At 39.7% G+C, this 24828-nt stretch overlaps 1 protein-coding gene across 2 annotated transcripts in view; it reads right to left on the reverse strand.

Moving 5' to 3' along the window:
- Nucleotides 1–18295, reverse strand: part of yes1 (YES proto-oncogene 1, Src family tyrosine kinase) — a 38101-nt gene extending 19806 nt beyond the window's left edge. Inside the window, exons 1-2 of one of the 2 annotated variants that reach the window (XM_058394942.1) lie at nucleotides 17854–18295; nucleotides 719–1009 (exon numbers count right to left, since the gene is read on the reverse strand). In XM_058394942.1, coding sequence (XP_058250925.1) covers nucleotides 719–1001 — 283 coding nt within the window. In that variant the 5' untranslated portion in view covers nucleotides 1002–1009; nucleotides 17854–18295. Of the gene's footprint in view, nucleotides 1–718; nucleotides 1010–12512; nucleotides 12536–17853 lie in introns of those variants that run through there. The other variant, XM_058394943.1, reaches the window with a different exon arrangement.
- Between the last annotated feature and the right edge of the window lie 6533 nt (nucleotides 18296–24828).

The following is a 24828-nucleotide window of genomic DNA, read 5'->3' on the forward strand; positions in this document are numbered from 1 at the left end:
GCATACCATTATGACCACCTGCCTAATATTGTGTTGGTCCCTCTTTTGTTGCCAAAACAGCCCTGACCCATCATGCACTGTGTATTCTGACACCTTTCTATCAGAACCAGCATTAACTTCTTCAGCAATTTGAGCAACAGTAGCTCGTCTGTTGGATCGGATCACACGAGCCAGCCTTCGCTCCTCACGTGCATCAGTGAGTCTTGGCCGCCCACGACCCTGTGGCCGGCTCACCACTGTTCCTTCCTTGGACCACTTTTGATAGATACTGACCATTGCAGACCGGGAACACCCCACAAGAGCTGCAGTTTTGGAGATGATCTGATCCAGTGGTCTAGCCATCACAATTTGGCCCTTTGTCAAACTCGCTCAAATCCTTACACTTGCCCATTTTTCCTGTTTCTAACACATCAACTTTGAGGACAAAATGTTCACTTGCTGCCTAATATATCCCACCCACTAACAGGTGCCATGATGAGGAGATAATCAGCGTTATTCCCTTCACTTCTCAGTGCTCATAATGTTATGCTTAATCGGTGTATGATTACGTGTATTAGAAGAGTCCATTATCAGAATAAATGCAAATAAACATTGTTAATCAAGCACAGACATAACATAGTCAGTCTGTCCTCTCTTTAGCTTTAAAAATGGTTGAATTAACAGTTTAACAATTTTTCACATGGTCTGACATTAAAAATCACAATCCTCAACCACCCACCTGTGACGCCACCAGGGAAGGGGTTGTTCACGGCAACGGTGGAAAAAGAAGAAGCAGCTCCACCGAAGGGAGTGATCGTGGCTGAGGAGCCACCAAAAGGAGTGATGGTGGAGGCATGGCTGTTGTAGCTGCTGTTGGGACCCTTGAGGGCAGGTGATTGGCCCAGCTGGGTGGGGTCTGGCCCATAGTGGCCCATGTGGGAGGGAACAGTGGTGGGGTTAGAAGCATCTGGTCGGTACTTCAGCGAAGGTCCTTTGTCCTCTTTACTTTTGACACAGCCCATTATCAAGCCTGGATAAAGAGAGAGAGAGAGGTTAGGGTCCCTGGACAAATGTGATTAATAACCACAGCTCTACACCTAAAATACACTTATTGGCATGTTTTTTGGTTCCCACTAGCTGCTAGAGAGTCAAGCACTGTCATTTTTTTGATGTTATTGTTCATGCTGACATCATGGCATGAAACGTAATTTATTGATGCACACACATTGGTGATAATCTAATCATAATCATTCCTGTACATTTATGTAGCAATTAGCAATGCTTCACTTTCTTAGTGAATTGTGAATGGTGTAGAAATACTAATGAATTGTGTTTCTTGACCATTACAAAAAACAGTTGTTTCTCAGCTTGGGGTAATAGACTAACATTCAACATGAGCCATAATTGACCACAACGTTCGGTGTTTCGGTATCATCATTTCCAGTGACAGCTCTGACGAAGCATAAAGCAGGCTTTAGAAACATCAATTGCTTTTCAGACGTCTGAACGAATAACAGCAAGAGACAAGGCAGAGAATGAAATGGAGGTGGGGTTGAAAAACAGTCATGTGTAACAAAAATTGAGCCAAATAGCCACTTTTCATAATAAGTTAATAGCTAAGAGCTCCTAGCAGTTTGCTGTAAGAAAAACAAACCTGAGCATGGAGGAGAGTAAAACTCCCTGTACTGAATACAGTATTTTAATATTTTCTTCTAATATTTTGGATAAATACCGCTTCCATTTTAACAGTGTTATGTTTTTCTTGTTCTCTCTTATTGCAGTTCTGTTCAAGGTCAAACGAAAAAGTGCCTTTTGCTGGCGTTGTTTCACAAAATGATTAAAAGGCAGTCATGAACGTTCACGTTTCATAAGTTTTGGATATATTGTGATTATGTACAGCATCATGACCCGAAATTATTCATGTTGTGATACGATTTTGTCAGAATGTACAAGACACAGGAGCTGAAAGTCTTTGCACTCTTATGGTACAGGAAGCTTGCAGGACAAACACATACAGTTATATAGTTTTTTTAATGAATATTAGCTGATGCCACAGCGCACACTGCTATAGCAGAGCCACATTCAGTCAAGCTTTTGCTGTGTCTGTTCAGCATTCCTCTTGTTTTATCATCTATAAACCTCAAACACCGCTGAAAGACCAGTGAAACCAACAAGATGAAAGGGGAAGAATAAATCCTTATTTCTTAAGGATGTGCGGATATCATAATAATGTGCAAAGCACATCCCTCTGAGATTGAACATCATACTGCTAAAAGCTCTTTGATGAAAATAAAACAAAACAAGCCTATAACAGCAATGAGCGTGTGACTTTTTAACACAATCTAAGCCTTTAGAGGGAAAGAAGAAAAGAAAAAAATCAAAATGTACTTGTTTACAATCTCACCATTTATACAACCCTTCCAAGAACAGAAGTACTGGTTTAGAAATGAAAGCAGGAGATACATAGATCATATAAATAAAGATAAGATTCCCACATCCTGTACATTTAAAGGCTCTAATAAAGAGTTGCTCTAAACCAGCGCAGTGACAACATCCCTCTCTTCTTCTTTTTGAGAACATGATATACTTTAAGACTGACTCATGCAGCTATACACGATGACTCAAACTAATTCCAAGTGCCGGTACTTTCTTCAGTAAGCCCTGAGTGTTCGGGAGGTTTTAGCAGCACAAAGGAAGGAGATTACCTCTCCATTTAACTTGAAGGCAGGTAGAAAACAGCAAGACATAAAACGTGGAAACTCAACTGAACATTTTTGTGAATTAAAAGGTTCCAACACAAGCTTGGAATCTGATCTGTAGCAAATGACCCTTTACGTGGTCGATTTATTACATGCTAAGCAATTGTATCTGTGCGACCCCTGCACTAGAAACATGAGACTTTTGTTTCTTTTTCTCGGTTTCTACACTCCTATTGGAATGCTCATGTAGCTGCAAGGACACATAGAAAAGAAAACATATGGCTGCTTTGAAATTTTACAGCCAAATGACATTTCTGGAGCTTTCTTCTTTCCTCCTAACACAAGAGTGTTGATCATGCAAAGCAATTATGCATCCATTTTGACAAGTCTGGAAAAAAATTGGACCACCATGCTGAGCTTTTATTCGCCATCTCTATTCTTTTTCCATTCTCACATGCGAGTGCATCTGTCTATATGCTGCTAGTTTAATTCATAATCTATACATATGCCCTGATTGAGATTCCCTAGTTTCACAGGATAGTGTTTGTAAGGTTGCTTTCCCCAGGTTTCGCTGACATTTGGATAATAGATATGGATATTGATAAGAGGGATAGGTCATGAAAATGAATCATGCGGTGACATGACGTAAGGACTGCCTCTACCCAACATGCCAGGCCCATGCCTAGATTTATGAATGAGACAGATATGAGCAGAGAGAGTACACAGAAAAGGAGAAGTTAAGGGTGGACAAATGTGGATTTTCACCAGAGTATAAAAAGAAATCCAGGTGCTTGTAAAGACTCAGTAAATGTAACTGTTATAATGCAAATGGTTGATGATGTAAGATTTCGGGAAAGAATTGCCTAGCCCTGTGTCATTACACCTTTCACGTCAAAACCACGGACTAAATAACCAGCAAAACTAACCAGTTTTCATATAGACTCGAAGTGAAACCTTGACCATGTTTGAAAGAGTCACTTCATGATTAAAGAAAAGGTTAGCATGGCGTGTAACTCAATGAAGTATCCTGTACGTCTGTGTTGGGTTCCTTGTCTCAAATCTACTGACCCTCTGCCATTCTGTACGTGTTTAATCCTCCAAGTCTGACAGGCTAATCCCTTACAGGACACTCTGTCCACTGACACAAACAGTTTAAGTCACTCTATTTAACAGTAAAGGATCTCAGGAGTCAGATACTTTAGATTGCTAAACTGGTGCTGTGCGATTCCTGATTAAAGGTGAAATGTCTTTTATGATTCTAACTTGATCCATTGACAGAACGACTTCTGTAGTATTACTGTGAATGTGAATCCTTACGTTCCAAACATGAATGGTCACGAATGATGGATGCTTCAGTTTCCCTCGGCTGCACCGTGTCTCCATGAGGGAGGTAAAACCATGAAAACGTACACAAGACACCAGAAACTTGCTCACGCCATAGTCATTTACAGACATCAGGATGCAAGAGTTTAATCACAAAGGAGACATTTTATTTCTGACAAACCCTGAGGAACACCCTAATAGGATTAAACTGATAGTTTTAGAAAGCATTAGAAGCTATTGTAAGCCATTATATAATTTTTTTTTTTTACCAGATTGTGCGTTCGAAGATGGTGAGGACATGTCCTCTCCACGCACTTTACTCCTATGGCTCCTAAGGGAATACTTTATCTATTATCTAAACTAATAATAATAATAATAATAATAATAATAATAATAACACCTCCTTAGAACAGTTTCATATTTCTATATTAGACTCATTGTTCAAATGTTTACAAGTTTCTTGATACTGATTGAGCTATTTAGTCCTGAATTTTCCAAATTGACATTTTTATAGGAGGCTTGTTTTGGTTCAAGTGAATTTAACTCGACTGATAAATCACATCATATGTATATAAACTGTAATAAAGAGTAGAAAAAACTGTAGAAAAAGAACGAGACCTCTTTTCCCCCAGGTATACGCTGGGCATTTTCAGTATTCCTGACTTATATATCAGGAATATATCAGTATAATATTATATAAATATATAAATATATATATATATATATATATATATATATATATATATATATATATATATCAGTTATATCATGATGAAACGGAGCAGATCCAAAGAAAACCCCTTTTTCCTTGCTTGAAAGTTGTTAGTCAGTAACTGGACTATACAATGACTAACCAATAAGTTGCAACAACCCTAATATAAGGCTATTCCCTGCTGTTTATGCAAGACTTCCAAGTCCATTTATATTCATCAGAGCATCTCTGAACTCATAAAGCACAGGGAGTAAAAACACCACATGATGCGTCATGGCTGGTTAACATAGCCCCTAGGCTCGAATCTGGTCTTTCACACTCACAGAGGATATCAAGTTAGAAGGGACATTCAAGATTCATCAATGTACAAAACTACTACAAATGGATTTTATAGCAGGCACAAATATACATAGGATTCCCTGCCTCTATCCACATGCCCTCCAACAGCATGGGATAATTCTAACTGACTGCCAGAATATAATCCCTAAGGAAGATTTTAGTGCTTGGATTTGAGCAGTTGCAGTAGGGATTAAGCATAAGAGCACATTATTAAATTATTATTATTATTATTTTTACACTCATACAGGTACTAAAGCTTCATGGTCTACATACAGTCCCCTCTGTAAATACTGCACCATCGCTGAAGATGGTTGGGGTTTGAGATCAAACCAAAAAAAAAAAAAAACATTTTTCACATGCTCAAGAGGGGTTGAGAATGTGACTGCATTTGTTTTTAAAAAGGATAAACCAGCATGAAGGAGACAAGCGGACCATTTTAAAGCTGAGTAAAGAGGGAAACTTATCGGAGTTATCTCCCCATGCATCGGGTATAGCCAATGCAAAACTTTGGAATGTCTGGAAAAATAACTAAATGTTGAAGTCAACGAAGGAAAACATCAATTGGTGATAGAGATTTTGTGACTTTTTGGGGGGGGGGGACACACAGGGCAGGGGTGAAGGTATCACAATAACTCATTCGCAGTGAGAATCAGTTGAAATTCACAAAGAAATACAGAGATGAGCCACAAAAAGAACTAGAACAAAGATTAACGTCTAGCAAAATGATGGAAAGGTCAAAGGGGGGAAAAAAGGATCTGCTCATGATATAAAACATACAAGTGAACATCATTGGTCAGTGACAGTGGTGGTAGCGTCATGGTTTGGGCTTGATGGCTGCTTCTGGAATATTCTCATAATCTTTATACGATGATGTAATTTGTGATAGAAGCAGAAACGTTCTAAAGAAACTGCTGATTTACAGAGAAGTGCATCCAAAATATTTGAGAAGAGCTTAATCATGCTGCAAAACACACTTACACACAACAAAGCATCAGGAGATGAAGAATGGACAATTCAAACACCAGACCTTAACCTATCTGAGCAGCATCTCACCTCCTGAACAGGAGACTAAAGAGAGAAATCACCACAAAACAAACAACAACTGAAGGAAGTTGTGGTACAAACCTGGAAAAGCAACCCAAAGGAATGATGACACAGTTGGATGATGTCTTTGGGTCACTGGTTTGACGCGGTTATTGCAAGCAAGGGATTTATAAGAGTTACTTACATTCAAGCAATTGATTCCTATACTTTTGCTCACCTAGAAATGGGTGATCATTTAAAGATGTAAATGTAGATGTAAATATCAGGAAATGTTTGATCCATCATCTCATGTTCGTCAAAAACAAAACAAAAAAAAAAGGCCTTTTCATGGACTATTCATGGGAACTACATAACGATATCTAAATTATAAAGCACATTAAAATTAACTCTTAAGCATCCATTGGATATGTGAAACAAAATGTTCTTTTCTTGCTGCATATCATTAAATGATGATACACATTCACCAAAGTCCAACACCAGACAGACCATAACACTTTATCAAGACTTTTGAGCTTTGGTTCATATAAAATTCCACACAATTCACAGACATATGACTGATCAATCAAAGATTTGCCCCAAATAAACAGTTACTCTTATAGCTAGCCTAAGCATTTAGACAGTTTACTTGTTTTTAGGTCAGGCCTGGTGGTCCGGCGGCAGTCATTGCCATGGCCTAGGTTCGATTCCCAGGGTGCTAACCCAGCCAATGAAACGTTATCTCTCAGTGCAAGTCCCAAGCCCGGGTTAAATGGGAGGGTTTAGTCAGGAAGGGCATCCGGAATAAAACCTGTGCCTAATCGAAACATGCGGACCAAATGATCCGATGTGGCGTTCCAAAATAGGGAGCAGCCGAAAGAACAACAACTTGTTTTTAGTTCAGGACAGTAAACAATCCTAACAAGTTATCAGCTAAGTGTAAAACAAATAAAATTACTGAAACATTCACGTGCTCCGTTTTGGACAGTAACGGAAATATTGAACTTATAGTAAAACAGACCTGTTTATCTCCAGCTCATACCATGTGTGGAAGACTAGCAGAGCTTTAACCAACACGAATGAGAAGATGCATTAGATCTAGATGTTCTGCAGCCTTGCTCCACTGTCAGAAAACATTAACAGCACTACACTGATGAATGGGAAATACATTATGAGAAGTATCCTTATAGCTGAATGTTTTCCGACAGATACTTTTAAATCGTATAACATGATGCCCATTCTAGCCAAGAGCAAAACCTCTAACTCATCGGCAAATATCCGAGATATTTTGAGCTCCCAAAAAAAAAAAGAGAGAAAAAAAGCAGAGCTAGCTAGATGCAAAACGTTTTCTGTTACAGTCTGAAGCATCCTCCAAAGAGTTACTACACGTAATGGTCAAGAAATCAAATTGAATTGAAGCTGATGTGTTGGTAACATTATACTGTTTTAAAGTGGTTGATTGCAATAAAACAGGAAATAAAGGGCGTTAATTTAAAGCCGATTTATTTGTGACGGAAAACAGTCAGGAACTGTAGTGTTTAGCCCGCTGTTGAATCCAAGCTAGTGTTTATAAGCAGCAGGGGATGCGTTTCGATACAAACACAAAGTGTGAGAAAAACCAAAGAAGGTTTGGAGCTCCACTAACATACTGTGGCTATACTGTGAACTCGAAAACGTGCAGAATTACTGAGGCATCTGATCCGAATCTGTCAAAGTATTAACGGGAAATGAGAACGATCTAGATGCTTCACCTGGTTTCTTCTTCTCAGTAGTTTACTTTACTGCTACACCCAGCCCTCCCTTTCTCTCTCTCTCTCTCTCTCTCTCACCCATACATACAATGGTGTCAGAACAAGTTCAAGGTTGGGTCAACTGTAATTACAGCTCAGTCGTGATTATGTACTTAAATAAATGACAGGAGACAGATCCACAACGAACAACCACTTATATATATATATATATATATATATATATCCACAAAGACAAATGGTTTAAGCAGATCGGGTTTTCTGAAATAAGAAAAATGCAAACTTCACAGCACATACAAAGTGCAAGTGTGTGAAAGGCATGACTGTGGAGGTTGCGTTTCACTAGTGAAGTACAATAGTTAGATTTGCTGAACATTTTTTTTCTACACACTGGTTTTCGAAGGAACAAAACACACACACAGTATAGACATAAGCCCTATCTGGATAAAATTCAAATTGACACAGGGTCCTTAGGTCATTCCATAATTTACAGGTGCTCCACTGTGAGAAAATTACAAGCCCATGGATAAACGTCTAGTAATGTTTAATTGTTTTATTGGATTTTCAAATGCAGGAACCTTGGTGAAATAAGAGTTACAATCATATATCCATGTGATATCTGGGTTTGTGGAAACTATGATCTACACACATCCTCAACATGGCAGAGGTGAAAGTATCACAATCCACTGTTCAAAGAAGACTTACAGAGACCATAGAACAAAAATACAAACCACTCAACAGCAGTGTGAATTCACAATGAAATACAGGGATGAGCCACAAAAGAACTGGAAGATTAACGTCTACCAAAGTGATGGAAAGCTCATGATATAAAACATACAAGTGACCATCATTGGTCAGTCACAGCGGTGGTAGTGTCATGGCTTGGGTTTGCATGGCTGCTTATGGAACATTCTCACTAATCTTTCTGGATGATGTAATTCATGAGGGAAGCAGAAACGTTCTGAAGAAACTGCTGATTTACAGAGAAATGCATCCGAAATATTCGAGAGGAATTTAATCATGCTGCAAAACTTCCAACATAACAAAGCACTTCTTCAGGGGAAAAGTGGAAGGTTTTAGACTGGAAAAGTCAATCACCAGACCTTAACCCAGCTGAGCAGCATTCCACCTCCTGAAGAGGAGACTAAAACGGGAAATTGCCAGTTGGGTGATGTGAGTGGGTCACTGCTTTGACGCAGTTATTGCAAGCAAGGGAATTGTGAACAGAGTAGATGTTATTTATGTCAAGACTATCTACTCACATACTTTTGCTCACCTAAAAAATTGCATTACAACACACTGAAATCACATACTGGGACACTTGATTGAGTATGTGCTGCTCAGCCGTCGACAGGCTATGTAATAAGTACATGTGTGTAGTATGAATGAATGACCTGCCACGTGACCTGTTAATATGAAGAGTCAGATTATCTGCAAAAACTGCTCTTGTTTAAACTATCAGCATGTTTACTCAAGTGTCGTTAAACAAGTACAGTACAGCTACAAGGAACAAAGTTTAACACCGCGTTGCCTTATGGGATAGCGCAGTGTCCATTGTTTCCGGCAGAAGCAGTAGGTCATAGCATCAAGCCATTTCTCGCTTACTCTTTATGAATACTGGCGATCCGGACCTGTCATACTGCTTTTTTCATTCTATATAGTAGCGTAGCAGGGATATTTGTATGCACCTGAGGGCTTGTTGAAAGAAGACGCTGTCTGTCTTAATGATCAATGTGCTGCTAATACAGATCTGTAAAGCAAGTTTAATTATTCGTTCAGTTGCTCTCTCTCTGCAGAGTATATATATATATATATATATATATACATACATACATACACACACACACACACATACATACATACATACATACATACACACACATACATACATACATACATACATATACACACACATACATACATACATATACACACACATACATACATACATACATACATATACACACACATACATACATACATATACACACACACTATATTGCCAAAAGTATTCACTCACCCATCCAAATAATCAGAATCAGGTGTTCCAATCACTTCCATGGCCACAGGTGTATAAAATCAAGCACCTAGGCATGCAGACTGTTTTTACAAACATTTGTGAAAGAATGGGTCGCTCTCAGGAGCTCAGTGAATTCCAGCGTGGAACTGTGATAGGATGCCACCTGTGCAACAAATCCAGTCGTGAAATGTCCTCGCTCCTAAATATTCCACAGTCAACTGTCAGCTGTATTATAAGAACGTGGAAGTGTTTGGGAACGACAGCACCTCAGCCACGAAGTGGTAGGCCACGTAAACTGACGGAGCGGGGTCAGCGGATGCTGAGGCGCATAGTGCGAAGAGGTCGCCAACTTTCTGCAGAGTCAATCGCTACAGACCTCCAAACTTCATGTGGCCTTCAGATTAGCTCAAGAACAGTGTGCAGAGAGCTTCATGGAATGGGTTTCCATGGCCGAGCAGCTGCATCCTAGCCATACATCACCAAGTGCAATGCAAAGCGTCGGATGCAGTGGTGTAAAGCACGCCGCCACTGGACTCTAGAGCAGTGGAGACGCGTTCTCTGGAGTGACGAATCGCGCTTCTCCATCTGGCAATCTGATGGACGAGTCTGGGTTTGGCGGTTGCCAGGAGAACGGTACTTGTCTGACTGCATTGTGCCAAGTGTAAAGTTTGGTGGAGGGGGGATTATGGTGTGGGGTTGTTTTTCAGGAGCTGGGCTTGGCCCCTTAGTTCCAGTGAAAGGAACTCTGAATGCTTCAGCATACCAAGACATTTTGGACAATTCCATGCTCCCAACTTTGTGGGAACAGTTTGGAGCTGGCCCCTTCCTCTTCCAACATGACTGTGCACCAGTGACCAAAGCAAGGTCCATAAAGACATGGATGACAGAGTCTGGTGTGGATGAACTTGACTGGCCTGCACAGAGTCCTGACCTCAACCTGATAGAACACCTTTGGGATGAATTAGAGCAGAGACTGAGAGCCAGACCTTCTCGTCCAACATCAGTGTGTGACCTCACAAATGCGCTTCTGGAAGAATGGTCAAAAATTCCCATGAACACACTCCTAAACCTTGTGGACAGCCTTCCCAGAAGAGTTGAAGCTGTTATAGCTGCAAAGGGTGGACCGACGTCATATTGAACCCTATGGATTAGGAATGGGATGTCACTTAAGTTCATATGCGAGTCAAGGCAGGTGAGCGAATACTTTTGGCAATATAGTGTGTATATATCACAAAATATCAACCAAGAAGGAGTAGAAAGAGATGAGTAATCCTTCGCGAAGAGAAAAGTTTTGTGAAAGAAGCAGAGAGATGAAATAACTTGGTGTAGGGAACTGCAAGCAATCTGCTGCCAGATGACAGAATGGTCCTGTGTGTGTTTGAGGAGGATTACTGAGAGCTACCTGCCATGTGAACAAAGCTGTGATCAAACCTGAGTCTCTGTGGGGCTGTGAGCTGTAGTAAAAATGTAGTGTCAGCTTTTTGGCTGCTCGTCAGCTGAGGGTGTATCTGACCTGGGGCATGATGTGTATCTGAGCTGGCATATGATTGTGCACTACTGAAAGCTACTATTCCAGTATTGCCAGGTTCACTAAGATGGTTTTCACACTGGGCAAGTTCGCTTTGGTCTGAATCCGAGCGTGACTGTTCACTTCTTTATACTTTGGTTTCAAACTCACTTGATTCGGTTAAACCTTGATTCTATTCTATTTCTGCATCGCTAGTCATCACAAATGCATTTGGACAACACAGAACGACTCACCATATTTTTATTACTATTAATATGGTGCTATCATGCACAGTAAGGCATCTCAATTCTTCCTTGTCCCACGACATTCCCCTGTCGCTTATTCACCACACGTGAATTGTTCAAACTAATGATATCATCTAAAACACACACGCTTATTTACTTCCTGGACAAGTGCAGACCCGAGTACGAGTTGGTTCACGTTCACGAGAATTGCGATACAGTTCCAGTGCAAATGAACACATACAGGTTTAGTAACGAGACCAACCTTTCATGCAAACCATATTCCGTTTCAGACTAAACTGCCTGTGTGAAAGCAGAACAGGAACAAATGAATTAAATAAAAAATAAATAAATAAATACAAATCATTTGTGATGAAGCATTAAATACATCTCTTATTAAAGCTTCAAGTTTGCCAAGGGAATGTTTAATGTCAGTAGTTCCTCTAAATGCTAATCAACTCTATAAAGTAATAATTCCCCATTACTGACACAGTTTATTACCACAGTGAATAATCTACAGCCAACACAATATCACCATCAGGTAATATGGAGAATAGGACTACGGTATTAAGAACGTCAGGAAGCTAGTTTATAGTCCAAAGCCTCAATAATCATGCAGGAATTTCCAATACTTAGTAAGACTGACAATAGTAACAACATTAAATAAAACAGAATGAGGCAATCGAGGAAAGTCAAATGAGCATCATCTGCACACGACTCTTCCTGTAGTCAGCGTGAGAGGATATTAGTTACTCATTACAGAGCTCTCTATAACTGTGTCACAGCGGGCAGCGTCAGAGCAATAACTCTGCCTGATAATTCCAGGTAATAAACTCGGCCGGGCTGGTAAAAGGGAACATGTATTAATCATCAAAAATAAAATACAAAGTGAAAAGCCTGCTTTTAAATGATAATCTACTTGCCAACACAATATGTGCTTCTTGTAGAACATGTCCAGTTGTACAGCTTGCCAAAAAAGCTCTTCGCTGTGACTCAGTTCAGCTAGGTAACTACCCGCGAGTGCAGTTAAGGTGTGGCAGGATGTGATTATTAAACCTGTGCTTCTGAATAAGTCCATAAACCGGAATAAAAACATATTGGGATGATATATAAGCATAGAGTTCTAGGGCAAATAGATAAGCGGTTTCATCAAAAAGAAAGACGACTTTTGAGCTTTCAACCGAATACTAACAAGCACGTTAAAACAAAAAATGAAATAGATGCCATTTCTGGGCCAGTGAAAAACAAAGCATTTTGAAAGGTGGATGAAGTTCTCCTCAGGGTGGGGAAATGGTTCTGCTAACTCTGATAGCAATCCTCTGCATGTGAGCATTTTAGGATATCATGCGTTACGAACGACTCGGCGGTTCGATAACGTCTTGCACTTTCGTTTTGCTTTGTAGCTTATTCACAAAAAGAAACTGACCTACCAGATATTCAGATTGTAAAATGCTACAACTTTACTCCAGATGTGTTTAAAGAAATAGTTTTCCCGACTATTAGAGAACGTGTTAACGGTAGAGAGGGATACAGTTTCGCCATGTGAAGGGTTTCCGCAAGCAGCCACCCATATTAAACAGCAGAGCTCAAGCAAATGTGACAGATGACTCACCCTCACCTGTTGTGTCAAAGTTTAAAATACACAGAGACGTGTACGGACACTTCCTGACGGTCAAAAGCCGGCTATCGAGAGCTCTCTTTGCTAAATTTCTTAGCTTTGTAACGATATTTTTCTTACAAATGACGATCATCCACTAGATTCGCACCAAATCAGACTGATACAGCTGAATTTTACTCCCTCGTGCACTCTTGATCGGTTGCTGCCTCCTACATGTCACTATGCAGTGAAATCTTTCCTGACTATATTTGGAGTATGATTAAGTTTGACATATCTGAGCTGACATAACTTGTGCAAACAATTTTCCAGTTATTCCCAAGAGCGGATACATCTTGTATTACACAGAGTCCCCTCGGACTCGGTAACCATGTATTTTCAGATTCAACAAGAAAACCTGTCTTATCTTATGTTTACACTAGCTAAACAACAAGTCACTTATCTTTTATATATAATTTGGTTTGGGCATGTTGTTGATTTGCTTGGAGCGGCCATTGTCACAGAAATCCCAGCTCTGTCTCATGCATGTCAACAGAAAATGAACAGCTACCTGCCACTTTGTCACTCGCTAGCATAAACACAGGACTACTCAAAAAGAAATGACAATTAAATCATGACTGAACAGCTACAGTCCATCCAAAGATCTTGGAAATGTATGGGGTATGAGGTAAGAGATATCAGAATCCACGATTTGAAGACGACTTCAATAGCAGATATACAGAATCCATACCAAACACATATCAGCAGTAAGAGTCTGAAAGCCAAGCTGGGACCAATTATTAACCACTACCAAAGTGATGAAAAGGCTATAATGCAGAGAAAGAAAGGGCCTGATCATGATCTAAAGCATCTGTGAAACATGGTGGTGGTGGTGTCATTGGTTGGGTTTGCATGGCTGCTTCTGGAGCAGACTCTCTAATCTAATTCATGATGGTATCAGCAGAATGAATCCAGAAATCTACGGAAACGTTGTCTGCCAAATTACAAAAAAACACATCCAATCTAATTGTAAGGAACAATGACTCAAAACACACTGCCGAAACAACGAAGGACTGGATAGTTTTAGCAGCATTTCAACTCCTGAAGCGGAGAAACCATAAGGAGATAACATACACTTGCACCAGAGTTACAAAAGAATGTGCATGTATGTGCCATGTGAAATCATTCAAGCCAGCTCTGGCTTATCAGTGATGTCAGTAAAGAACGACACTCCCATTCAGGGAGTGTCGCAAACCGCGTTACAGAATACCTACTTAACCTGTGCTCTAATATTGGAACCTTCGCGTTTAGAGAAATGAGAAAGAATAAACTTGCATGATTATCTGATTGGTGCTGACGAGACAATAGACAAAGCCGTTTTGTTAGAATTGCCAGAGCTAACCGAGCTAACCTGCTTAACGCTGCAGGATTCAACAGATCTCTATTACAGCATGCAGCTGAGACAGCGCTTCAAGCAAACTGTGTATGCGAGTACACACACAGACAACGGATACCACAAGAAAGGAATGTCCCTGTGCCAGTAATACCACACAAACCGACAAAGATTAAGGTTTAGAAACCATGGGCAACGTCTCATTCAGTTCACCCAGCAGGAGTGTGTGCACAGAGCAAGTACAGACAAGAACTTGGAATCAGATAATGATTTCGGCTGCTTTCACACTTGGCCCTGCTTTTCTCAACTGCAGGGCACGTTTTAGATGTAATCCTATGGGATGCCGGGGTTTAAATAGCGCTTCCGTCTGCTTGTTTTTTTTGCCTCAATGTGGAGCACTGCCAAAGTTGAAAAAGGTTCAACTTTTCAGAAAAGTCTCAGCGGCATCAAGAGATTTTAACCCCCTGACCAATCAGGTCAAAATTTGGGGGTCAAAAATATTTACATTGCTAATGACTGAATATAAAGTGATTTATACATAATGAGAGTTTCCTTTCCCCAATATGTGCTGTGACATACTACTGGAAGTGTAGCTGTGCACACAAATATACCAATCAACCTCTCCATCACAAATGAAACTAATGTTTATAAATAAGAAAAAGGCTAATCTAGATTAGCCTAAACTTTATTCAAGCCAATCCTAGCTAGTATGGTAACTTGTAAGAGCATTGTTATGGTTGTATGCTGCATTCGACGTGTCGTAACTTGTAGCTCGTATTGCAGCCCCCTTCATTTTTACTTGGGATGGTTTCTGCACACCAAAGTTTAGCAAGCGATGCGAGTCGTGCTGTATACAACCTCTTTCCTAAATCTATAACACACTGACTATACATTTCCCCTATGTCGCAGAAGAAAATATACCTCACTGTTATCTGGCTAACAAAAGGAGAACACAGGTTGAGTCCATGGGTTTTTCCAAATTGGTATCTTGAAGACACTGTGGTTGAAAATGGCGGAATTTTCCAAGAAAGCTCCCAGTTCCAAGGTAACGTAGTAATAGCAAGAAGTGCTGCTTAAGCCCAAGCCAGCCTGGATGAGATCAGATATTCGATGCTGCAGCGAAATAATCATGATGTTATGCAATAATCTAAGCCACAAGATTAATCCCTGTAATTTTGCTGCCAGCCAAATCCCCCTCCATGGACAGTTTTTAATCTGAGAAGTTCTGCGAATGAATTTAGAGAAGTTGTTTTCTCCAAGGCTGCGCATTTATAATGTTCCTCACTCCGGTATTACAGCAGTACAGCTAAGAATTAAAAGGAAACAAATTCCTTCTTTTCACGCCGCTCTCCCTGCTGTAAATAACATTTGCACTAAGCTGAATCAGACTATCGACTTCGAATGGAGGAGCTGCTTGGGGAATGCAGTGTTTGTAAATAGAAAGACAGACCGCGAAAGCATGGCTTCGCGTGCAACTCTGTAAATTAAGCTGACATTCTCACAGCACTGCAGAATCGCCATGGCATCCTGCCGCTACTTGCCAATCAGAGCCAAGAGAGTGGTGGGGGGGGGGGCTTCCTTCCGAGTCCATTCATACCACAAAAGCCACCTGCTGTGCCTGTCAAAAGCTGGAGCGATGGGGTGAGGGGGAGAAGGAGGGACACGAGATTGGAGATGAGAGAAAGTTGAAGGAAAACTTAAAAGGAAGGAGGGAAAGGCTGGGCATTGCATTGCATAACCTCTCTATAGTAAACAGATGTGTGTGAGGAGTCAGGGTAAATCCATTCTGTCTCTCATTATACTTGCCTTGCTGCTGCTCAGACAATCTGATTAATCCGATTTCCTTTTAAGAACTCACAGGGCTCCAAATGAGTCAGGAAGCGATGTGAAGGAGTGGTCTGTATCTGTCTGAAATAATCACTTGACAAATAAACAACGTGTACAGCTTCTAATTCACATCATTCACGTCGTCGATTAAATCCTAACTCCTGTAATCGTTCTTATGGTGTAGCTGATTCGGTTGCTGTCCTTTTTCTGGATGCATCTCCAGTCATTCATACTACAAAATAAAGTTTACACTTCTTTAAGTTCTATACGTCCAGATTTTTGCCTGTGACCAAGATGATAAACACAGAAAAGCAGCTGTTTTTAAAAAAAAAAACAAAAAAAAAAACACGGAATTCAGCCACCATTGAGTTTCTACTCCTGAACAACTCCGGCACTTCACATAAAAGTCTGAGATAGAGCTCATACACTATTAACACCACAAGAACGTTAGAATTCAAGCATATGAACTGGACTGAGAGAATCACGGTGGCTGAAAGCTGAGACCTCGGAAGCTCTTTGTGTTTGTTCATCTGTTCGTTGCTTGAAACTCATCAGACTTGAAGCTGCACTCTCACATCTGCTTACTGAAGATCTCGCTTTACCCGGGGCACCACATGTCTTTTTTTTTCCAAATAAGTGGCCTCGTTTTTTGAGACCGAATGGAAAGTGCAGTGCAGACACACTGAAACTGGCAGAGTTTTTGCTCCATTCAGAGACATGGAGCATAGTTAACTTCACTGCTTGTGTCTATCCACAAAGTAGCCAGATGTAAGGCACTCAGCTTGTGAGCCAAAATATTAGTCCTTCTAGGATAACAAGGAGACAAAATGTTACTGAAAGCATGCAAGGTTGTGTGTGTGTGTGTGTGTGTACCGTTGTGTTGCATGACAATGAAAACGCCTCAGGGAGAGCAATGCAAAGTGTGTGTGTGTGTGCGCGCGCACATGATGTATGAATTCCCTGGCAGTGATCAGGAAAACTGCTACAAAAATCTGTTCCATTCACTAAGTCCACAAAGCTTTAAGCAGCACTGGACCTGAGGAAACCTTTGGGAAATGGACTGAGGCCTGAAATGATGATGTGAGAGACACAATAAAACAAAATGAGTGGAGTGTTATCACAAGGGATCTGATTGAGTGGGCCTAATGTTTGCATGGAAATTAAAAAGTCAGACATGAACTTTCATGGAGGGAGGGAGAGAGAGAGAGGGAGAGAGAGAGAGAGAGAGAGAGAGAGAGAGAGAGCCACGTTTCATTACACAGATCGCTCTACGCCAAAAGCAAACGCGCGTGTCTCTACCATTTTCTCCTCCAAGTACTTTCGACGCACAATTCCAACAAAATGACTCGAAAGGAAATTACAAATAAACTCAAACCATATTGTTTAAAAAAAAGAAACAACAACTATGAAACCGGACACTGGATAGACTTCCGCAGCCCAGTTTCCTTACCTTCACGCAAACCTGTCTTCTTTTATTTTCATACGTCTTTTGACTTCCACAGACTCGGGAGACACAGAAAAGTGCAACTGTTTGCTACAAAATGAAAATCCCAGTCTGCCGCCTTGATGTTTCCATGCTTCACATAACAGCCGCGAACCTGGATGTTATTGTTATTGTTGATACAATCCGTTATAGAAATCCGGTCGCGTCACTAAACAGGAGAACAGAAATGGAGACCAAACAGTGGTAAAGAAGGGGAGAAAAAAAATAGACTAAACCGGAACCGGTAGAGATTGCATGGCTATGCTAGCATGACAAAAAGGCAGCCTGAGGAATTGAGTGCTTCCCACAGCCGGACGCCTCCTTTTTCCTTTTTTTGCCCGCTTGATTCAACTTGCACCAATGGCTGTAGGCCAAACGGCTCCCTGCCCCCTGCATAAGTGCACTATGTCGCCTGTGAAATAATGGCTTCTAGACGCAGAGTAGCGCACTTTATGTTCCATATGGAGGAATTTGGGATTGGGCCAATGCATCCCACAATATGGCCGCCTCGGGAATCTCTTCCGGGGAGAATATCTGTCTGAATCGGCAAATGGGAAGCAGATATGATTTGTCAGCAAATTTTGTGGAGGCGCAAATATCGCAGTTTCCTCGCTTTGTCTGAACCGAGGGGTATTTTAAACGTAGGGTACTTTCTGGTGAATGTTTTAAATTAGGTTTCTACCGCCCCCTGCCTGTAGGTTACATTTAATGACGCTTTGTTTTTCCTTGGTTTTTTAATCCCCCTATCCACCAGGACAGAGTGATACACTATATTGCCAAAAGTTTTGGGACACCCCTCCATTGTTGTTTTTCAGGAGCTGGGTTTGGCCCCTTAGTTCCAGTGAAAGGAACTCTTAATGCTTCAGCATACCAAGACATGTTGGACAATTTCATGCTTTGTGGGAACAGTTTGGGGATGACCCCTTCCTGTTCCAACATGACTGTACACCAGTGCACAAAGCAAGGTCCATAAAGACATGGATGAGAGAGTTTGGTGTGGAGGAACTTGACTGGCCTGCACCAGAGTCCTGACCTCAACCTGATAGAAAATCTTTGGGATGAATTAGAGTGGAGATTGCGAGCCAGGTCTTCTCGTCCAACATCAGTGTCTGACCTCACGAATGCGCTTCTAGAGGAATGGTCAAAAATTCCCATAAACACACTCCTAAACCTTGTGGAAAGCCTTCCCAGAAGAGTTGAAACTGTTATAGCTGCACAGGATGGGCCAACTCCATATTAAATACATGTGCATGGAAAGACAGATATCCCAGTTTTGGTCTGGCTCGCAGACTCCGCTCTATTCCTCCCAAAGGTGTTCTATCAGGTTGAGGTCAGGACTTGTCTTTATGGACCTTGCTTTGTGCACTGGTGAGCAGTCATGTTGGAACAGGAAGGGGTCATCCCCAAACTCTTCCCACAAAGTTAGGAGCATGAAATTGTCCAAAATATCTTGGTATGCTGAAGCATTAAGAGTTCCTTTCACTGGAACTAAGGGGCCAAGTCAAGCAAAGGTCAAAAAGTTCAGTCTCAGGCATCCTCATACCAGAGTTTTCCACATGTTTGCTGCATCTGGAAATGAGGTTTTATATGACTTTATTTTTCTTTATTTCTATTGATTGCTTTTTTCTAGCCACTCATCCATAAAGCCCAGCTTTATGAAATGTCCAGGCTGTGGTTGTCCTGAGAACAGATTTAATTGACATTAAACTAGCTTATAAAGCCCCCAAAAGAATTTATATTTTATGTCTAAAGTAAAATAAAGTATAATATAAAAATACAAAATCCAATTTAAGTGCACACAATAAGGCAGAAGGTGTGGAGTAACAAAGTGTAAGGATTTTTAGTTACTGTCAAAGTGAAAGAAATGAAATTCGAAGAAATGAAAGTAACACTTTATAGCGCTGAACTAAAATGACAATGTGACAGTAAAGTTACAACATAAAATGGACATGTAAAGATAGCCAGTGACAACCTGGTGGTGAGAATAGACACAAGGCAATTTAGTAGCCCTGATAGTGTCCACGAAACAACTGTTTGTTAGCCTGGTTGTCTGTGACTGGATGTCTGGTAACATTTGCCAGAAGGCAGACATCTGATGTGATTTCCTCAGCCACTATGACTGATAAATGTCACCAATAAAATTGGAAGATTGCTGCCTGTGATAAAATCTGTTCTTTCACCCCCGACCTTGGATTAAGACTAGGTTGGGTCCTGGGGCTAAGATGGTTCCATGTTGGTGTGCTTTGTTTCTGTTGTCACTCTTCATTACCAGGTTGGCATGACCTGACCAATTGGATAAGAGACAGACCTGAACTAAGATGCAGACGTGTGAAGTTAAAGGTTGCACATTAGAGCCCTGGCATTAGCTGACTGGCTCAATCTCTGCTTGCATGTGCTTGCTATTATTAAATAATTATGCTTTGATAATATTTTGTTATATTTGCTCTTTTTTCTTGCTGTTAGTGAATGTGTGTAGATTAGCTCATTGTTGCGTATCTATTGAAAGATATTCACTGAATAAACTCTCCTCACTTTCACCCCTCCCCAGCTAGTCAGTGGAATTCTAACATGGTTGGGCCCCAGGGCTTAAGCCCTTCTAAGCCCATATGTTAATCCATCCATACTGCCTTACCTTACAGTGACACAACCACTCAGGATCATCTATATGGAACAGCATTATACGTTTGACAGGTAGCCTTACTACACATCTCTCTGGGGGGTTGGGGGGATTATAATTATCTTGACTGGTTCGATTGTGTTAAATACCAAGCTGTAATCAACGAATATAAGAATCATGTACATTGTCAGGCCAGTGATACAGCCTGTACATCTGTTTGGAGAGAGTCTGTGGTGGCATGGTGAAAATGAACAGATGTGGGATTTAACTAGTTGGTTGAAGCATTTCATAATAGCAGAGGTCAGCACAAAGGGGCAAGAATCAGTCTAGCAGGAGACAGACGGTTTCTTGGGAATTGGAATAATGGTGGCTGGTCTGCCAGGCTGAGGGAAAGGTTAAAGATGTCAGATTTGTTTGTCATCTAGCAAGGCACACAAACATCATAGCATACATTTGATAAAGCCCTCTAGAGATATGAGTTTATTCAATATCTTTAGCTAAGTTCTGCTAATAATAGACTGAAGAAATAAAATATTATAAAAGATTCACCTGGTCTTTTTCCAGTCTTCAGCTGTCCAGTTTTTATGTTTTGCCCCATCTATACTTACTGTATAAACAAACACTGTATTTCAGCCTTTTACAAGTCGTTGTCCCCTATTTTAAATCTCTAAATGAAGCCTTTTCTATTTTATGCTGCTGCCCTTACAGCTTCAAGTACCTTAAATGCTTTACTAGACCATAAGGATGAAGATACCATAAGGATGAAGCTGAGAAAAGTCACAACTATATACAACTCACAACTGTCAAATGACTAGAGACAGCTTAGAGACCAACGTCTTGCTTTTCTAACAGGAGCAGATCCAAACCATTTTTTTTTTTTTTATGTTTCTATATAAAACTTGTCTACTCGCCCAGTTGTCTCATCTCATGATTACAGCATGTTGGCAGTTACATAGAATAGACTTGGCCAGCTGGGACCACTAGAAAAAAATGAAGAAAGAGCTTGGACAAGGATATTTTAAAACAATTCTTCATGTTAACCTGTTAAAATCCCAACTTGACATTCTTTAGGTTTATAGCGACATACTTTGCACTATTAGTTTCCCTATAATCACTAAATAATCCATAGTAAGTACTGAATAATGTGCTTTAAAATTAAAGGTTTAACTGAATAATGAGCTGTGACTTTAAGGGACAATAACATATGCAAAATGTTTATAAAATACATAGCTGAACTATTATAGCAGTTAATGTAAATTAATGTTTTTTGTTTTTTTACCACAAACACAGTCATCGTGCATAATTAATTTTTATTTTAATTGCTTTAAAATAAATAAATAATTTCAGTAATATATATATTGTATTGATTTATTTTATCTTGATTGTTTGCTTAATATGTATTATTCTATTTTATGATTGATTAATATTCAAAATTCTATTATGACTTTAATTAGTAGTAGTATTTCTTAATTACTATTTTATATATTTAAATTTTGTTTGTGTAAGCGGAATCTGATTTTACGTATTCATTCAGTGCTGTGTATGCGCATTATTCCACTATGGTAATGTGTATAATATAAAAGTGCCATACCATATACAGAAAAAAAAAAAAGAATGACGATTCAGTCATAAATCTCAATCCTTTGTATGCAATTTTAGCTTCAGCCACAAGGCTGTGAAAGGCATAATCAGAGGCCTTGGGTGCACTACAGTTGTGGTCACGGTGACATAGATATAAAAATGGATCACATTATCCTTGGGACCCTTGAACAAAACACTTGATGGCAATTTCATTATAAATCATTAACATTAATTCTAATGCTTCCTGTCCAAGGCAACGTACTAGTGAATCAGAATCCAGTTGAACATTGCAGGCCACAAACACACCTAGATTAGTAAAGTACTATACAATCGTATTTGATGTGTCAGAAATATAAGGGTTACACAGGGCAGTTGAGCAGACAGCTGAGGTAAGGACATAGCTGAGTTTATTTTAATTAAAGAAAAAATATATTAAGCTCTGCAGTCAACAATATTATCAGCTCTTGAATGTTAGTCATCCCTTTATTAAAAGAAAGTACCTATTAGTTTAACTACAATATTAGTATTAATATAGCTTACTTTCAATGAGTATCGTAAATACCTTTTAACTCATGTGTGCCCTAATTCTTATTTTTAATAAATGAAATACGCAAAGCAATCATTTTATAACCTGAAACTCTGGCCTTGGCTTATTTTTATGTGAGCAGAACATAGGGGAGCCTGTGCCTATCTCAGGCATCATCGGGCATCAAGGCAAGATACATCCTGGACAAAGTGCCAACCCATCGCAGGGCACATAGACACACTCACTACAGCAAATTTAGAGACTCCAATCAGCCTAGAAGCATGTCTTTGGACTGTGAAAGGAAACCAGAGCACCCAGAGGAAACCCACCAAGCAGGGAGAACATGCAAACTCCACACACACAGTGAGCAGGAGTGAGACTTGAACCCAGGATGGCAAACATGCTAACCACTAAGCCACCGTGCCGCCTTGTGTGTTTTCTATTTGTTCATTATAGCTTTTCTTTCTCATAGCTAATACTTCTTTGAATATAACTAGATGGAGCTAAACATTTAGAGAAGATTTAAACATATTAGTTATCATAGGTCATGTTTCCTTGCTTATATGACATGAGAACAGGTGACACTTTTATAGGTAAATGTGATCTAGCAGAGGTGCATTTCAAATATGAATCAGATTTGTCGTCAGTATTGTTTGTAAGTGAGTTCTGTGTCTTTTTACGTAATTTCTTTTGCACAATAACTTCTTGTTTTCAATCTCCAGTGAGAACAAATATCAAGGGCTGAACAAGAGTTAATACTGAAAGTAAATCTGAAATGTATTTATCATTTTTGTAAGTGTTAGAATTAACCAGTTTCATCACAATGGCTTCGACACTCTAAACTGTTACGGTTTTTAATTAAACTATAGCTGACTACAGCAGACCATCAGCATATAATATTATCACCAGCAGCAGTGCCCACAATCTTGTAGCCCAACCTACAGTAGTGTTAAAGGGCTGTAATTCACTTACCTTTAGCACAGCCTGCTGGACAAATGTCTATTAATCACAGCCACACTGTTATACAGTAACTATGAAAAAGAAAACTTATAAAAGAAAATAGATTTGTGTCTTGTTCATCACTCAGTAATTTAGCTTTTTTCAAAATATAACATAGCAGGCCTAATGTTTATACAATGGCTTGAGTAAGTATTTTCCCATCCAGAACCATGATGTTATCACCTGGAATTATGCCAAATTATTTCTATTTTCTTTTAAATACTAAGTTTAATGTTGCTCCAAGGAATATTAAAAAGTTTGAATTTTTTCCAAGAAAGACATGTTTTGCTGTTTGGTTAGGTATGTTCTCTTACAAACTCTGGTGATAAACACATGTATTCACACTGAGATCAGGTGACACTTTAATCAAACGCACATCAACTCTGTTAAACTGATTATGTGACTTCTGAAGGCATCTGCACCAGAACCAATTTAAGTGTTTTATTTTTAAGTGTTTATTAAATCCAGTTCATTTCTAGCTTGTCACACAGCAAAATGTGGATAGGTTCAAGGGGTACTTAAGTACATATATGTCTTGATGTTGGAGTAATACACCTGAATACTAGCACTGCTTAATGTTCCTAAATACCTTGCACTTGTTTCTAATCGGTTTTTGGAAACTTGAAGTGTCTACTATCTCCATGTGCAGTTGAAATGATCTCAAATATGTTCCTTACCTAAAATTGTCAGATAGAATTTGTATTTAAGTTATAGCGACAAGTATTACTGCTAACTGGAATAAATGAAAAGAATGCCACACTGATTAAAAACAAACTAATAGTCTACAGTCATGGATTAGAAAATGAACATTGCTTGCTAAACAGTTGGATGCTACACAAGCTCGATGCTTTCTAAAGAGCTCTCTGGATGGCTAAGTGGCTCTACTCTGAAACAGAAACCATGTGTTTTAAGGCAATACACTGAACAGCAGAGGGACAAACTGAAGAACTCTTCTGTTTGATGGAACCTATGAATTTTTTCTCCACTGCCATATGTAACAATAACAGCACAGAACAGGTGTGTAATGTGATTGCAGTAGTTTCAAATGAAATAAGAATGAATCAGAATGGATTCTCAGATACATAATGACATTATACTTGCATCCCTTATATTATACATCCCCCAACAGTCATTTCTTGGCATTAGTAACTATGTAATATATTGGTTAATCTACAATTGGATGAGTAATTCAGATAAATATGTCAGTTTTAAACCTTTT

Source organism: Hemibagrus wyckioides, linkage group LG07 (genome assembly GCF_019097595.1).
Source record: "Hemibagrus wyckioides isolate EC202008001 linkage group LG07, SWU_Hwy_1.0, whole genome shotgun sequence".
Taxonomy (NCBI): Eukaryota; Metazoa; Chordata; class Actinopteri; order Siluriformes; family Bagridae; genus Hemibagrus; species Hemibagrus wyckioides.